This window comes from Anser cygnoides, chromosome 3 (genome assembly GCF_040182565.1).
Source record: "Anser cygnoides isolate HZ-2024a breed goose chromosome 3, Taihu_goose_T2T_genome, whole genome shotgun sequence".
NCBI classification, from domain to species: domain Eukaryota; kingdom Metazoa; phylum Chordata; class Aves; order Anseriformes; family Anatidae; genus Anser; species Anser cygnoides.
In genome coordinates this window covers 32238541-32257231 of record NC_089875.1, presented here as the reverse complement: position 1 = coordinate 32257231, position 18691 = coordinate 32238541, and the positions used below count along the sequence as shown (strand labels likewise).

The following is an 18691-nucleotide window of genomic DNA, read 5'->3' as shown; positions in this document are numbered from 1 at the left end:
CTTCCTTCTCACTCCCTTTCTTTCTCTGTCTCTTATTTCCTTGGTTTGTAGCCATTTTGAATGGAGGCCATCTTCCCTTTTGGCCCAAGAACTGGGCTGGAAATACTCGAACCTTAAATCCAGCTCCAGTACATATTAAATGTTTTATCATTGAAATTTAATCTCTCAGTAAAAAATGCCCACATGAAAGTGAAATTAACTGAATGCATCCCTCTCTCAGTAAATAAAATAAAATAAAATAGGAAATTAATAAAGGAGAGAAATGCAAGGTGTATTAACTGGAGGTACTTTACATCTCCCTCAGAACAGCCTGGCAAATGTCTTTTTAATCTGTATTTCATGAGAACACTTGCAACATCAAGTATTTTAAGAGCCAGGAGGCTGAGATCCATTGTGCAGGGTCATGCTGGCATGGATTGCTGGAACCGAGCCCTCCATCCAAGGCATGGCAGAAGAGCTGCTACGTCTCTACTGGGAAATGGGCACGGGCAGTAGAGGAGGGCGTTTTCACCCCTTTGTTCTGACAAACCCTATTTTCTTGCCCTTCACGCTTGTTTCCTGGACGTTAGGTCACATCGGCTTCCTTAACCTGGCTCCAGCCCCAGGCGTGATGACTCCATTCAGAGTCTGTAGTTCTCCACTCTCCTGCCAATCTTTGCAGTTCCTTTCTTCTTCAATCGCTGCTTGCTGTCACTGAGCTAAGTCTTCGGCCTTGAAATTCTACATTTTGACAGGTTTGTCTTTGTAGTCATGTCAGAAGCAAATTCATGAAGCACATTACCTTTCAGAAATATATTCAGCTCTTTCTGTAGCTACTCCTGCTTCCCTTGAAAGCAACAAGTTTCTTTACACGCTGTCTGTTCGGATCCCATGTCCAAATAGGAAAATGCTCCATCTGATGAAGGATCTTTCTCAGCTAGGTCGTTGTTGCCAGTGCAGTCACGGGGGTCTTCTGTTCTTCCTGCTGCAGAAAGGGGCTGCGGATAGGAGAGGAAAGATAATTCGGAGGGTTCCTGAAGGAGGGTTCATATCTTTTGTATTTTGCAAGGTTTTGTGGTTCTTCAGAGGTTGGGATTTGATTTAGGGTGTAGGTAGAGCAGGGCATGTTATGCCTGGAACCTAGAGTAGCTTTCTGTGTTGTTACTGTGCTCCCTGAGCTAATGTGATGACTTCTCGCACTCTTCTAGCTTCGTTTACCCTCCTGAGTCATGATAAAGTAGGATGCAGACGCCCTTTGTTCTCAATGGATCTTGCATCCCTTCAAGCATCCTTTCTAAACTTATATCCTGAAAAGAATGCTCTCACGATGCAAAATTGCTTAACTAGAAGTCGCATATTCTCACTGCCCCACTGAAGGCAGAGCGTTCTTTATGTGCCTGATACTGCCAGTGTCCGTGGGAATGTCCAGAAGTCGCTAAGTGGCAGCATCCTGCCCTCCGGGTGCGTTCAGTCAATAGGAGCGTTCTTTTGATGAAATGATTATCTTGTGCTGGATTGCTTGAGATCATCATTTTTGAGAACAGGCCAGCAGGCTGGTCTGGTGGGCAACGCTGCTGTGAGAACCAAGCAGAATCAGTTAACCTCTCAGCTTGCTGCTGCAATGGAATTCAGCTTTTTTATTATTATTATTATTATACTAAAAAAAAGGCTAAGATCATTAAGCCGTTCAATAAAACAATCGTAATTTTTCTAAGAACTTAGCTGAGACCAGCCAGCCCTTTTCAGATGTGTATTCTGGCCCCTTTGGTGGTTCTTCCAAACCTGGCATTTCTGATTCCTTGTCTGCCCCTCCTTTCCCTCCCACATGCTTGACCTCCAACAGCATTCCTTCGCTTGTCTTAAGACCTTACATGTCGTTTCACTCTCCCTCTCTCCCCAAGAATGTGATCCTGGCCTGAGCTTTCTAATTGTGTGTAGCAAGGATAAAACTCCTTGCCTCGCTTGGCTGCCCTCTTGTTTGGAAACTCACCCTAAACATTTCCACATGGTTTGTACTTTTTTTTGCACAGCTCAAGTTTTTTTTTTTTTTTTCTTTTTCTCATCTTTTCCTTTAAACTTCTTCTTGTGTTAAAACAAAACAAAACACTCCAGCTTCTTCTACCTTGGGCTGCTGGCACTGACCTTGCCTTGTTACTGTTTGCATTTCTTTTGTACCTTTTTGCAGCTGAAATCTCTATGGGCTTTTAAATCTGTCAGCAGCCGCTACCAGGCTCAGTGTGCAATTTAGCTCACTGTTTTCACAAGTTTCCCAGCCCTGAAAGCTTTCCAAATGAGCCATTGTTGGGCTGAGTTAAAGAGGTATTGTCTGTGCTTGGGTTAGGTTAGTGTGGGTGCCAGAATCTGCATGTGTGGCGTTCTCAGTGCTGCGATGTCATCTAGATAGTGGGCCCCGGACGCTTCCTTCTCCAAATACTTTCAAATTGATAGGAAGAAGGAATCCCTGCCAAAACTGATCCATTGAAACATTACTGGATGCTTGTCTTTTTATTGCTGTAACTCTCACTTAGACATCTTTGTCTGTCCCTGCTCATGCAGGCTGCTTGCTCTGAAAACCATCCCTACTTAGCACCTGAGATGGCCAGCTGGGACTGGGGTCCTGTTCTGGTCTGTGCCGAGTGAGCAGAGAGCAAGTGTCAGTCTCTGCTGGGATGATTTATAGAGCCATGAATAGGAAGAGAGGCTATTGGTATCTACCTGTTACAGGAGAGGAACCGAAGCTGGGGAATTCAGTGGCATATCCAGAGGGAGCTCCTGACAGAGCTGGGAGTCAGTTCCAGATCACAGCATTATTCCTCATTTTGTTAATGTGAGATTGGCTAGGCTCTAACAGGGTGTCTTCTGCTGAACTCATTTCTCTTAGCAGAGACTGAATTTGCTCATCTGTTTAACCGGATGTGAAGTTGTGTGGAGTTAGGTCCTCTGATTCTGAACTGCTGTTTGTATTTTACCAGGGACCGTGTGGTTCAGAGGACAAGCACAAGGGTACTGAAACCTTTTCAGCCTGTAGGTTGCTGATGACATTACTGCCTCTAGACCACAGTCTTGTGACCTTTGTTTAAAAGATATGGTGACTTCACTGTTCTTGTTCTAGATCGTTGTTAGCCCTGGGAAGAAACAAACCACTATTTTTATCTATCAATCTCTGCCCAGAAATAGAAGAAAGTGGCACGTGCCGTAAATCCATAGGTAGTTTTAACTGGAAGACCAAGCTGGTACTGCAGTCCAAAAAAAAAATTGTATTGAATTTTTAGCCTTTCTCCAAGAACCTTAAGGAGTGTCAGTGTTATGTAAGCCAGTACTTTGGGTTCTTAACTTCATCCCTTTCATGTGGTCTTTCCCATCCCTTACTAATCACGAGTAATGGAAGTCTGACATGGCAGTTGTTCAGGCTGCCCGCTTCATACATTCTGCTCTGACAGGAAGAGCTTGCAGTAGCAAGGCAAAAATTATGAAACCAATAGTATTTGGGGTCTTTGGGGGGCACAAAGTCTTCTGCCTTTTGATTGAAGGTTAGTCAATGTACCTGATTCAGATTCCTCTCAATACATTAGAAATCATCAGTGCAGCTGTTGACCATGTTCTTTTTCTTTTTTCACAATCTCCAGGATGAATTGGATCTTACAGACAAGAACAGAGAGGCTATGTTTGCACTCCCTCCAGAGAAGAAATGGCAGATTTACTGCAGCAAAAAGAAGGTATTACCAATGTCCTGACTGAAGTATCTCTCCAATAAATTCTGTGTGCATGAACATAATTATTGATACATATCTAGATGTGAATTATAAGTTTACCACTATTTTCTCAACAACATAATCGATTTAAGGATTTTTATTGGCATGAATATGGTACAACTTTCTCACAAGTAATGTGTGCATGTGTGAGTTTTGAAGAGTTTTTAATAAGTTAAAATCATATGTTGCCCCATGTTGAAGCTTTTATGTTTCTTATTTGAGCTGGAACAAAAGCTGTAGTGGAAATGCTTTAAGGCATTTTAAAAAACTTTTGTAGATTGCTTAGAATAGAAAATTTATTACTGAGATATGTCAGGATGGCTTCAAATATCTGTAAAGTGCATAATAATGATATCTTAAAACCTAGCTTTAAAATCTTTCAGAGCTAGTAGGAAAGGCTCTGCATTGCGTTGGAAATTGAAGAAGGACTCCCTCTTGTCAATTTCTGTGTGAGGTTTCTCCAGTCAAGGTTTTGGAACCTCTGACAAACCAGTGAGAGGGCCAGAACATCAGAGGCTGGTACCTCACACTGGGTATTTTGTCACTAGAAGAATGATGGCCAAATGAACTGCTGTGAAACTTGTAAAAGAGGAATTTCTGCAGGAGTGGTGGGGTGAACATTTTTTGCTGCTGTAGGAAGGAAACAGGTAATTGGAAGCAAAGATAGCCCTGGTAGCATGTATTCGTTAACAGTAAATGTTAGAAAAATAGGTGGTGAGTTCAATAGTTACATTTCCCAAACATGCAAGTCCTGCTATGAAAGCACTAGTCTTTATGTATACATTTGCATAACAGAAGCTGAAAGAGGAGGTTTAGATTTCTATACTAAAGGTGGGATATTGAAACCCTAATGATGATCCTTCCGAGGTCATTGTGCTTGCTAACTTTCGTGTGTTTTTTTATGACTAAATGAAGGCCTTTGGTATCCAAGACTGCTGGCTTGGCTTCTTTCCTCAGCAAATAATATACACACATAAAATCAGCTTTCTTACCATGTAATTAAATAAAATCTCAGTCAAACCAATCACATGGACACTTTGCATGTATTTTATTTTTGTTTGAGATGCATCGCACAGGGAACTTAATAGTGTCAAATTAGTTACAGTGCCTCTGAGCTAGAAATAATTCAAGAAGTACATAAAAGCAGCCTAGGCTCAGTTGTGCTTGGTGTTCTTCATTCATCTTCCTGCTAGTACATAGAGCTTGCACGTGGAGGGAAGGTGCAGGCTGCTGTGATCAATGTCTGCTTTACATTTTTGCTGGCAGGCTCAGCTGGCTTTTTCAGCTCTGGTGGGAGAGGATCTATTTGTAGTCGTCTTAGAGAAACACACATTCCATCTCCTGGACCAGTCAGCCTTGGCAGGAAGATACAGGCTTTAATGCATTTAATATGTTGGTTGGATTCACTACATTACACTTCTTTTTTTCTTCCCTTAAAGTAGTGGATTTGATATAAGAATCCTGAAGACCTCCAGAGTTAAAGGAGCTGCATACTGGAAAATCTTTATAATGCATTTATAGTGAAACCTCAGTTAGCTGAACTCCAGCTATCCAAAATGATGTGCTAACTGAAACACTATACTGTTGCCAGATGTCTATTCATTACATTGTAGATACTTTCAATTACTTGAAACCTTAACTGTCCAACGTTATTCATTGCTTCCCTTCACAGTCAGTCAGATGATCGGTGCTGACACATCTCTCTCTAGCCTACTACCTAATCCACCTATCATTATTGTTCTACAGTGACAGAAAAGCATGTTGCAGCCTTCCCTGAAGTGTTCATAATCTGATTTTAGCCACAAAGGGCCTGATTTCTCACTTGACAGAGCTCTGTCAGCCATACAGGACTACCCCCCAACGAGCTCTGTCTTGCTGATGCTGAGTTCTCTGTTTTCTGGGAAGTGAGGGCTCTGCATCCACCATGAGGAAAAGCTCTGTAACATGGCAAGTAAAAATGCTGTGAACTAGAAGGTCAAGAAGTACAAGTTGAGGAAACTGTTCATTCATTAATCTCAGATACCTTTTCTAGTCCAAAAAATAATGGAAGGTCAGAGCTTCCTAATCTGCTCCAGTGGTGGCAAGATTAGTCAGCAGCCTGAAGTAAACAAATGTCACCTGCAGAAATGAAGAGCACTCCTTATTGTAGGCACACTGTCCATTTTTCTTGGCAGTTAGACTTCAGTTATAGTTTTCACAGCACTTGTTCCCACTGTGCTAGCAGAAAGTCATTATTGTATCAAAAGGTTCATTCCACCTGTTTCTGATACCAGATCTTTCTAAAGAAATGAAGACAGATGTGTCAGTCCATTTAAACTTATATGCTATGGGCACAGCTTGCCAGTCAAAGTTCCTGCATAATCAAAGGAGACCCAGTTCTGGATGGGAGTTTTGTGATAGTGGGTGATATCTACAATGGAGTGCTCTCATTGCATCATACAGCCATGCTTGCTTTGGGCACTGCTGGTCATTCTAGGTTTGCACCTGAAACCTCCAGTAGTAAAACCATAATAAAGGAATAAAGATCGCTCTGTTGGAAAATGGTAACATGTTCTCAGTCTCAGCCATTCCTCTACCTTGCCTTTAATCTGTATAGACTGGATAGTGAGAGATACAGTTGTCCATTTGCATCAGAACAACCATTAATCAGTCCCCTTTTGGCACCCTGACACTACCCAAAACGCCAGTCCTACGTGTTCGGATTGCCTCTGTCTCTGCAGTATGATCTTCCCCTGATGCCGTACAGTTATAAGTAGAGCCATATGGAGACAGAATGCAAATGATGGCATCCTCCCCCACTTCAGGTACTTTTATTCTAGTTTTGTTTAGGATGATCTTCATGACTTGCCACAGCTGAAATTTAGGCTTATATAAAAGTTAAAATTCACTTCTGTAATTCCTTCCTTTAAAATCTTTTCTAGATCTCCTGTTGTATGTTTTGCAGGAATTAGATCAAGTACTAGACCATGTTTTCAGATGTATTTGAAAAAGGTAAAATTTCTGATGCCAACATTTAGAAAAATACAGTTATTTAGTACTGTTTTACCTGGAGCTGGTACTAAGGTACTTAGTCTAGTTAAATACTGACCAACTAATGATATGGAAAGAAAAAGTTGCCAGATCAATTATTTCATCTGTAAATCAGTTCATATTGGGATTCCATAAAGGATACAAAACTCACATATTGAACTGCTTTGACACGTTGCTTTGGATGCAGCCTGCATTTCTAAGAACGAGGCCTCAGTGTGCAGGCAACAGCTTGTTACCTCCTGTACTATCCTACAAGCTCTTAGACTTTTTACTGTTGGATAGCAAGTCAAGTCGTTTTCTTTTTATGGCCTTTGCCTGCCTCCAGAGGCTAATCTCTAAACCTTCAGATGAGCAGATTTCAGTAGGAAGAAAACATATTTTGCTGAGTTAAGCAACTTTTTTTGTTGTTGTTGCTTTTAACTTCCATGTTTCTTGGAGGAAAATTTGGTAGCAAATCTCTTTCCAAAGTAGAGTCAAACTGGGCGAACTATACCATACAGCTTCCCTCCAAACAAACAAACAAACAAAGCCAACTAAAAGCTCAGTCCTAATAACTGAGTGTGTTGAACTTTCCTAGATACATTGGGATTATTTTTACTTTTTTGATTTTAGTTGTACTGGACAGTAACTGTATTGAGTTGATTGTGCAGTACCTGTTCGAGTAACATCATTCAAAGTCAAGTAGTGAAACAATAGTCACAAAACTGCAACTTTCTGGAAATAAGTAATTGTGGCATCTGAAAAAGTGTACGTGTGTATAATCCTCAAATTGATTGTACTTTTTCTGTTATCAGAAGAAGATCCAGCGAAAAACTTCTCTACAATACCAAAATAGGCTTAAAAAAATTCTGATGGAAAATTATTTAAAATATATGCTGTGCCAGCCAATATGCAGAAAAGAGAAATTTCTTATGAATCCATCACCTGCAATTATTTTTTTTAATGTTTGTCAATTACATTTTTCATCTATGTGATGAATAGGAAAACTAGTAAACTGAATATGAGAATAGGAGTCAGGAACTTGTTTCTAAAAGTCTTTGATCTAAATTGCTGTATAATTTCAAAGAATTTGTCGTTACTATGTTTATATATAAATGCAATTCTCTCTATCTGAAAGAAAGAATAGTAAAATAGTAAATCTAGGGAAACCTTGTGGCAGTGTTCTGGCCATGTTGTCCTCTCATGCCTTTTTTCCCTATTATATACACGTGCCTTGGCTGCACACCACATACCCATTTTTTTTATTTTTATTTTTTTAAGAGACATTCTCAGGTATTTTCTGATTAAGCACTGTTCATTATTTTACATTAACTTAGAAGACAGCTAGGTTTAGCATCCTTGGAGGAAGGGATTTCGTAGTGAAGTGTCTCTACTTGGGAGAGCTCGCTGCAAGGAGCAGGAAGAATGGAGTGGAAGGCACTTCTGTGCATTACACCAGCACTAAAGAGCGTAAGTCCTTTGGACTGAGTCTCAGATCAGTACTTAGGCTGTATTCCAGGTTCAGTATCCCAGATGTGCTTCTAAAAAATGTTTACGCTTCTTCCACCAAACAGCAGAAGATAATGCTGCATCACCCGATGTCCAGTTCCGTTTTCCTAACTTTGAGGCTGCATCTAGCCCTACATTGGCTTCAAAATGCTCTTGAGAATCCTAGCCTTAGTCTAACTTTTAGCAATTTTTCTGAAGGCTTTTTATAACATTAGTAGCTCTATTTCACAAACTCCCACTTTGGTCCCATGATGACTGTCTAACATTAATGAAGATAATGTCTACATATCACTTAATTTTCATTGAGAGTTTCTCTGAGCTTTACCCTTGTGGCTTGCGTTGTCAGCAAAATGACACTATAAAAAGTAGAGCTTGATATTGTGCAGCTGGATATAGTGTAAGATACTTCTGTCCTCTACCACCATGCGCAGGCCTGCCTTCAGACTCCTGCAGAGCTCTAAGCAGAATCCCCAGTCCAACACCAGCCTGTGTTACTGCTATGAACCCTGCTTGAAACCCAGCTACAGTTCCAGCTTCCAGAGAATGCATTTCACCCTCTACGTAGGATGCATGCTCATGTTAAAACTATAAATATGAAAAACAACTTATATACATAATATCAATTCATATACATACACACATATATATACATACATGTGTATATATATATGCGTATAACAAAATTTGTTGGAGGAATCTAAGCTGCTTTTGCAGCTTTTGGTATAAATTAACTTAGCCTAGCAGGGATGAAGTGGAAGAGGGATACAGGTATAAAAGATAGAGTCCTCCTTGATTTGGTGGGAAGCTTTCTGAGCTGAATGCAAATTTCTGTACCTGATGTTTGTTCTAGTGTTGCTCTGCTCTTTGTTTTTACACTGTAAAGTGTAGTATCAGCTTGGCAAAGACGGAGGGGCAGTTATTTTTCAACTAGACGTGAACTGGTAGGACTTTTCTTCCAAAACCCTGAGATATTTTCTGTGCATTTAAGCTTCATGTGGAGGCTCTAAGGCAGGAGGTTGCATCACATCTGTTGTGTTTAGATAGGAGTTCTGCAATTCTTACTGTAGGAAAGGGAACCTGAAGAAATGTATGTTCTTTATAATGCATGGAGATGGTCAGGGGAAGATAGATATTCCCTGAAGAAGAGAGAGAATGGATCTTCATCTGGTCTCATTTAGTGATATAATATACCAGATGAAGATCACACCATTGTGTTGTCTGAGTGTGGGTTTTTGGTTTTGTATTGTCTGATCTGAGCTATGAAAGCCCTTTGGGGTTCATCCTTTCTGTACGAAGAGTGCCAAGCACGTGGTTGTCTTATAATAAATGAAGTGGGTGGTTTGAAGTTGTATTGTTTTCAATTCTATCTTCTTCCAGTACTTTTCCTCTTTGAAATACTTTTAGAGTCTGTTATTGATTTGGAATATTTAACTGTTTTTGTTATGGATTTATAGCTGTAAGGGGCACTTAATATGTCGCTTATAAGTTCCCTTCTTTAGAGTTGTTATTCCACACACTGTTTCTGGGAGCAGAAGACATGAACACACAAAGTGATTTTCTACAGTATTTAAGAAGCCCTTTGTAAGGAATCTCAGTTTGACAAGACTTGGTTGTCACTTCGTGAGGGTTTTTCTCCGAGCTTTGCGTGAAATGTTTGGGGGGAGAGGGGTGTTGCTCTCTTCTCTTCATCTCGGAAGACAGGAAAAAAATAATAACATGCGCACAGCACACATGATAGGCTAAAACCAGGAGCAACTGGTAGACAGCAGGAGGCTGAAGAAGCTGTGTGGGACTTGAAGAGCTCAGTGCAAGTGCATTGCTCCAAAACAATGAGAATATCTGATGCACGCAGGGCAAAACCTGCTTTATATGTTGGAGCTGGACAATTAGAATTTATTTCAAGTTTTTGGTGCATCAGGTAACTTTTTCTGTTCCTACTGATGCTTTAGAAGTTCATGGCAAGAATTCAGGTCTTCAGTCAACTTTGTGATTGAACTCACTATTCAAACCTTGACAAGGACCTGAATAACTTGATCTAACTTTGCAATTAGCCCTACTTTGTGCAGGTCCTTTCTGCCTGAGGACCCTTCCACCCTAACTTGTTCTGCGATTCTGTGAACCGACCATAAGCCAAACTAGGATAGCAGCAGTATGGCCCTATAAAGAAAGGGGCAACAGTAAGGCCCTGTGCAATCCACTGTTTCCTGTGTTACTGCTATGAGATGAACTCCTTGAAACGGGCTTTAGCAGAAGTTATTTGGTCCCCTCCCAGTGCCTGGGATCCATGGTTGCTTTTGGTCTGAGTGACTGTCTGACTTCCTTAACTCAGGAGACTGCTGGTGAAACAGTCTGAAACGTGGAACTTCTCAAATGAATTCTCTGAAAATAGCCTTGCTTTCTGTTAGCCTATGGCTCAGTGGAAATCTCGTAATGCTGGTAAGTCGCAGTGGGAGGATGTTGCCCTTTGCAAACCGCAGCATTCTTTCAGCTGGATGTCTGGAAAATGCCAGCAGTTGTGGAGTTAACTTGCTTTTTTCCCACCAGCATCTGTTCCTTTTTCTGTTAACAGAATGACTTCATGCTCAGATGTTTGGGATGATTTGTTAGCTTGGTACTGACATCGGGTGATTTCAGTATCCTTAGTATAGGTATTGAAGATGTGCACAAGGCTTCAGAAATTACTTTGTAAAAGAATGCATGTAGGCTTTAGAGCAGAAAATTCAGAAACTATGACAACCACCAAACAAGATGGGAACCAACAAAATGCACTGAGTGTCACTAATGCAGCAATTACACGTATTTTCTGATTAGTACTGTACTTAGATCTTTTCAGTCTGAAGGAGCTGTTTGATTGATGGCACTTCCTAATGTGTATTGTAGGCTGAAATAGTAGCTCCCAGATTTGGGCAACATTGTTAGAAGAACGTAAAATAAACCTTAGAACAGTATTTCCTTTTACATCATTTTATGCAGAGTAGGTGTTTCGTCTGCAAGAATAAAACTTGAAATTCCTATAAGACACCGTTTCATTTTCATATACTTCCACACAATGAATTTGTTTTTTTTTCTCATCTCACATCAGTATGTTGATGTTGACCCCATTGCTCCTTGTGTGGATCAGCATACCTGAGAAGAAAATTTGGCCATTGGTTGTGGGTTGTTTTAATTATATTTTTATTTCTTTTTCCACATTGTTATTTTCCCTTTTATAAGTACTCCCGAGAGGTTACTTTGAGAAACAATATAGTAGATGTAATGAATAGAGGCACTTCTCTTAAAAAAAAAATGGTTTTAGCCCAGATTTACTCTTGTAGCAGTTTAAAGAATGAATTTGGTGTTGAGGAAAAAATGCTTACACAGTTCAGCTGATATACTATTAGTACAGTATAGAATCATGGTACCTGAAAAACCACATTGTAGCAGACATAAGAGGAGATTTTTCCAAACGATTTTTACTTGGTTTATGTTTTCCATGCTGCAGTGCTAACAGTTACAGACTCATTTATTTATTCTAGTATGAGAGGTTATTTTGGGTCAGGGCCTTGAAATTATATATTTATTTACGTATAATCAAAAAGTCTTCTCTTCCCCACCCCCCCATGGGAACAGCATGGAATATTTTTAGTTTCTTCCTCCCTCTGCCTCTCTCTCCGACAATAAAAGTTAGTTGTTGCTTAGAAAATGCCTTTGCAGGTCTTTGGTTCAGACTGCTGAAGACATAAACTCCATAAATTTCCTGTGGTATTTGCTATAGATACTCCAAGCATGTAGAATAATTTGAGTGCCCATCTTCCAGATTCTTCATTTTTCAGGTGTGTTACTAGTTCTTCCATTGAAGTTAGCACTCAAAAATCTGGCCAAAAATAGTTCCGAGTTTATACAGTGATAGCTGGAAAATTGTCATCATAGTGCCTAAAGCTGTGTTTTGCATTAGGCTTGCATTTTGTGGGAAATTGGGCGAGCTCAGTGGGAGCAAATTTGACCCTATCATGGAAAAAAAAAAAAAAGAACAACCATCCAAAACATTTACCCAGCTGTCATCCTTCTAAGATGGTGTAATTTGCTGTACTTAAAAACAAAAATACTGGTGAGCAATCCGATTTTGCTGTGTGGGAAGTACATGTAAAAGCTGATTGTGTGATTTAGGTGCTGCCCCTGTATTCTGTCCTGTCCTCGTCTGTCCTCTTTTGAAAGTTCTGGGTCTCCACAATCCAAGTTTGAGTTGATCCTGCTGATGGTATGCAATAGCAATAATACATGCTCTGTGCAATGTAGTTCTCACCATCCTGACTAGTCTCAGGTGGATAAGCAAGAGCAAAGAATATGTAAATAACGAGTATGTGTCTCTGGTATGTGAGAAGCAGATTTGGCACAGACCGGGGCTCATTTTTCTCTGCATTCTGCATTTCACTGAACACTCACCAGTCCTTCAAAAGCCAGCGAATACTGAACAAGAAGAGTTGCTGAATTTCCTATTGTTTCAGTGACAAGTTTATAAACAGGCACAATGAAGAGTTGTTGCCAGGATCCACTGACAACCATGTTTTCATTACAGTCAGATATGTCAGTTTCAGCTATGCACCCGAATCAAGGTGAAAATCACATCATCTTCCCTGATATCCGGTCACCTGTTGAAAGGCATCTGGGATCCCAAAGGTTTTACAGATAAAATAGGTGAGAGAAATGAAGGTTGGGAGACAAGATATAGTTTTATCCAAGTTTATGGAAAGGGGAGAGACCCAGCACCTAAATGATAAACTCAAATATTTGATTAGCAATTTAAAAACCATTGGTCCCCCAGTCTCTGTTTATTCCATTTGTTCACCTGTCCAACAGCTCTTAACTCTCCTGGTTTTTCAAATACTCACTGAGTTTAAAGGAGGGAAACAAATAGAAAATATGTGGCTACTCTCACCATCCAACTTTGTCATCCCTCTTTGTAGAAGCAGAAGTGAACTAAAGCAAGAAGTGGTGCCACTGGAAGTGCAACGGACATGTTGTCCACATTGCCCACGTTGTTAAGACAGTGAAGAAAAACCTTTTAGAGTTTGGCATTAACTAATTCTGTATGCTCCCAGAGAGATTTGTCCTAGGTAGCTGTGCCGACTCTAGGTAGTTGCGTCCTAGGTTGTTCCTTGTGCCTTTGGGCAGGGCTAGTGACCTTTCATTGCCTTCATCAAGCAACAAACAGGGTGACTGCTATGAATGGTAGGTGACTTTTCATTTTATTTAGAGAAGATTGTAAGTGGTTGCTTGCTGGAGGTAAACAGAGCAGGACAAAAAGATAAACTTTGAGCACAGGCATGTGGCAGGTTCGGTTATGCAGGCTAGGCTTGGTCTGTGGCTTTTCACTGTTGGCAAAAGAATGGCGGGAGGAGGAGGAGGAACGGAAGTGAGGAAGGAGAACTAAAACGGGAGTTTTTCCTCGCAGCCCAAATGAAATAAGTACCAGCAGGGTATAGTTGAAGCAGTGCTCTTGGAAAGGGAGCAAGGTAAGCTAAAAGCAGCAAGCCAGCTGTGGGGTAAGAAAGTCCCTTTCTGTGTTCACGGTAGGAATTCCATTATGAGAAGGCTGTAAGATTGTACAATGAGATGGTCAATGCTAGAATGGAAATGATTTCACAATGTTTTTACATAGCACAGAGTCAAAAGAGTAGTAGGGACAAAGCAGAGCTTGAATGTTAGTGAAACTGTAGAGTATGTCCCACTCATGTTTCTTCTTGGAAGCTGTTGGGATAGAGGCAGGTTGTTGGCTTCACCTGCCACAGGAATTACCGCAGGATCTTGACCCTGACCTCAAGCTCACCACAGGTTTGCAGGGACAGAGCTGTGATCCAGGAGGACAATCTCAGTCCCAGGTCACATGCCTGAAGAGCAGGCTGTGTCATGAGAGATGTGTTTTGCCTTCTCTTGAAGACACTCTGTGTAAAATGAACCTGAATTGACTTCTAACTAGTAGGGTGCTTCACAGTGGACATTTTCCTTTGTCTCCAAAAGAAGATGAAATGGAGTGAGGGAAGGTTGTCTCCTAAGAGCTCCTTCACTGAATTTGCAGAGAACTCATGAATTGCTTCATTTGGCAGCTCATTATTTAAACTATACACTTACCAACTGCAAAATATCAGTTGATTGGGGCTGGTGGAAAGTAGAGCAATAAGAAGTTTTAAACATGAACACGGAGTTCAATTAATAGGAAAGAATGACTGTAGGTAGCAAAATAGTCAGGAAAATATGTTCAATGGGAGAACAGTTTTCCATGAGAAAGCTGAAACTTTCACTAGGGAGCAACATGTAATACTGGTAGGCTTCAATTTGGCAAGTAAGCTTTATCCTGAGGGTGTAAGGAGTTGCATAATTCAGTGTGGCATCAGCTGTAATTTCAGTAGATCTGTAAATATAGGCAGAATCTCTCCTCTTGGTCACTGCACTATATGCATAAATCAGTGCCTGTTAATGGGGGATCCACATCCTACAGTAGTGTTAAATGTGTTTGCCCAAGGACAAGCACACTTGAGTGATGTATAAATAACAAGGGGGAGCTGATGCAGTCAGCCCTGGCAGCAATTTTACATGTCTGCGTTGATGAGAATGATTAAAAAAACAACAGAAGAGGAAAGAGAATTAAACATAAGGACATTCTTAAAACTTAAAATGTACTGTGCAATCTCACTATCATTTAAAGTTCCTTAAAATGGGTTTCCGTCCAGTAATCTACAGAAGTCTTGTGCTAGGCACAGTTATTGTAAAACTTAATTTTGTTGTAAAAACTTCAATTATACAGTTTATTTAGATCAGTGATTGAGATTTCTGATCTCTCTCAGTTTCAGAAAAAAAATAGCCCTTATCTTCAGCTCATTAAAGTGCACCAGCAACCTTTCCCCCTGACAAGTAGGGCAATCCAGTCCGTTTTCAGTAAGAAACTGTGTTTCTGTGTGTGTGTCTATGCAAAGGATCTGGAATATTTTCTGGAATATAAGAAATAAAATCATGGTCTTCATCTCTATTAGACTGATACTAATTAGAACTAATTATTTTGAAGTGGTTTTGAGTGTTAGATGAGGTTGGAAATGGCACATTATGTGTGTACAATGTGGAACCTCTGCTGTGTCTGTGAGTGTTTGGGAAGCAAAAATGGTGATGGATGGTATAAGCAGTTCAGAAAGAGCATGGATTTAACTTTATTGGAAAATGTTCAGCCTGTGGTAGGGCAAACCGTCTTTCATAAATGATTGATAGTCCATTTTAATTTTTAAAGACTGGTGAACTTGAGCAGCATTGAAACTTCTTTCAGTATTATGAAAAGATTTATAAGAAGGAATCTTCATTCTTCAAAAACTGGATCCCTTTTTCTCTTCTATGCTTTTAGATTCTATTGTATTTTGCAGCAGTGAGTTCCACAATTGGTTTGGCAGTATAAGGCATTTTCTAATATGAATAATAATATGAAGCCTTTGATTCTTCCCTTGAAAGACTAGTTAGTAACCAGCACCAGAGGTCATTGTCAGGCCAGTCAAGTTGCTGGCAGCAGGGCAAAGATCAGGCTAAATAAAGGAAATAACAAAAACAGAAAAAAAACTATGCTCTGTTAGGTAGAATATTCCTGTGTCGTAATCCAGTGAACTGGAAGCATGTGTGGCTATTCCTGACCTTTATAAGAGGCCATTAGAACTCCTCAGTTACTTGCTCCAGCTGGTAATTAATGAGTATTCCATTTTAATAAGTTATACAGTAGATTGCTTTTGTGGCAGAAGGATTATTATCTGCACATCGATAACTTAATTCCAGGGAGAGAAGTAATGTTTGTTTTTCTCACTCTGGATAAATTGTGCTTAAAGAACTTGGGTATAACTCCCTCCTTCCCCCAAACCCTGAGAATATTTGTGTAAATGCTAGTCATGGCGTCTGAGAAATGGAGCAGTGACCACATCTGTCTACTGAATGGCTCGGTCCTACGGTCTGTCCTGTTTCAAAATTAGCATCTCCTGGGACATGGCTGGCTTTTTGGACGCGTAAACTGTCTGAAAAGCTTGGAAGTATTTTAGCTCCACTTCTGAATTAGTATTTCATGCCACAGCAGATCAAACACATTTTTTGTCTTTTAATGAAAGTGCTTTTTATTTATGCAACTTTGGCTGTTCTGAACTGAGACAGATGTTAATGGATGGACAGTGTGTTAATGAACAGGTAAATGTTTCTTTGAAAGCTGTACTTCTCCTTAAAGTGAACTTCAAGAAAAGGCAGTAAGTCAGTCATGGAAAAAAGGGAGAATGGTGATTTGGATGAGAGTGCAGGATGTACGACTTCAGTGTCGATTGATTCTTGGCTGTGCTACAGATTTCCTGTGTGACTGCGAACTCTGTAATTGTCTGCATCCCATTTTCCCTCTTTCTGCTGATCTCACTGAAAGGGAGACTGAAAAACCTAATGCATGAATTTCTTTAAAGACCTTTGACAGTGTGGAGTGCAAGGTGTTACAGGATTGTATTGTATTCAGCATTAATAGCAGATGTTGCAATAAGTTGAGTCATTTTAAAAAGCATCTGAAGGGAGCAGAGTAGCACTTTTGGGAAATGAAACACAAGTGATAGCCATTCTCCACCCCCAAAACAATCAAATACCCAACCTAGTTAATAGTGGCCAGAATATTCATGTGGAGAGCAAGGTTCACGTACTTCACGTTGAAAGACGCAAAACATGAACATGAGACTGAATCCTGCACATCTCAGACAAACACTTTACCAGCTAAGCTGTTGTTCTGGAGAGTGTGGGAGGGCTTCATCCAGAAGCAGAGAATTTTTCCACGGCAAAGCTTTCACATCAGTTGATGTAAGTCACATTAGAAGTTAAAGTTTCAATGAACTGGAATTTAAAAAAAATAAAAAATCACTGCAAAATCCCCACTTATTCGTAACCAAGATCCGAATTTCCATTGCCTTTTAATAAGAATTATGAAAAAAAAAAAAGCTACAGGGACTTAGTAATTATGTAACATATTTCAGTTTTTCTTAAAAGATAATAGTTTCTTATGTTGACTTATATTCCATGATTTATATCTTCTGAACTGTATGTGATGATGCTGACCCGATGGTCTTTGTAGGTCCCTCCCAACTACTCTACTCTACTCTACTCTTTACACCACATAACCTATTTTTCAGTTCCATGAGGTACTAGAATGGTGCATGCAGCTGCTGAGAGGAAGAACTGCATTAACCTTAATGTGGGTTCTGCAGGAAAATTCAATTCTTTGTGACCCAAGTATAAATTTAGGCATAAAGTCTCTGGACAGAATATAGCGTACAAGCTGGAACAGGAATTTATATTACAGTAGCCTCATTTCATATTCTTCATCTGTGCTTGCATGCTGTTTTCACTGATGTAGAGAGGAACTCAATGATAATATCATGGTTCCTTGCCAGCAATGGGTTTTAAACTTCCATTTATCAGCATCAGATACATGGCTTTTTCCCGTTTTGTTCTCAACAGTGCAAAGCAGTAAGGTCAGCTGCTTGCAGCTCTGAAGAGATGGTTTTGAGGAGAAAATCATGTTTCCAGTGAATAGATATCATCCCTATGATAATCATAACCCATGATTATCATATGACATCCATTACATGTAGTGTGTGTCTTGATGCAACTGTTCCAGGAGGAAGTGTTATTTCAGTTTGTATGTTAGAAAGCTTCATGAATCCTCAGCCCTGGCAATTTCCCACAGGATTGTGTGTACAGGTAGTAGCAAAGTCCGTGCAATGGTTGGACACCCAGGGATGCCAAGCACCCCCTCGTCCCATGGAGCTGGGATTTGTCAACATTGCATAAAAACAACCTAATATGGTGGAAACAGGAGAATTCTGGATTCAGTGTCAGATCGATGCCTGTTCCTAGCTCTGCTAGTGATTTCCTGGATGAGTTTTAATTGTCATGTCACTCTCTGCTTTCCTCCATCTGCAGGAAGGAAGCCTTGTACTGCTGCTAATTTTATGGATGTATTTCTTAATGCCTACACGTGGTCAGATTTTCAGGAAATGCTCTAGAGGACTGCTTGACATTGTTTGGGGTCCTTTTGGTGCAGTGTGAAATACCAATGCATCTTCACTGGAAACTGAAACCTGGCGCTTGCCCCAGAAGAGCATCAGTGCAGGCAGTTTTGTTCAGACTTTCCCTGTGTTGTTTCTTAAAAGACTCAAAACATCTTGAAAGAAGCACTCATCATATATGCAGTGGCTTTCATTTTCATGATCCACTAATACAAAATATTTGGCATTTGCACATGGCTTCTGCAGTTCTAGTGTTTGGTACTTCTAGATTATGTCTGTTATGATGGCAGTCTTTGTATTGCAAGTGCTTGTTCTGCTGATATGGCAGTCACTAAAGGTTTCTGCTCTCTAGAGAACAGCTTGCCCAATGCATCCAGTCTCCCAGGATTCTCAAAAAGATTTTCAGGA

The 18691-nt window shown here is 40.2% G+C and overlaps 1 protein-coding gene across 10 annotated transcripts in view; it reads left to right on the top strand.

Moving 5' to 3' along the window:
- Positions 1-18691, top strand: part of DAAM2 (dishevelled associated activator of morphogenesis 2) — a 209414-nt gene that overhangs the window by 105271 nt on the left and 85452 nt on the right. For all 10 annotated transcript variants that reach the window (XM_066993828.1, XM_048080087.2, XM_048080081.2 and 7 more), the window contains one exon: positions 3606-3695. In XM_066993828.1, the coding sequence (XP_066849929.1) occupies positions 3606-3695 (90 nt within the window). The remainder of the gene's footprint in view (positions 1-3605; positions 3696-18691) is intronic.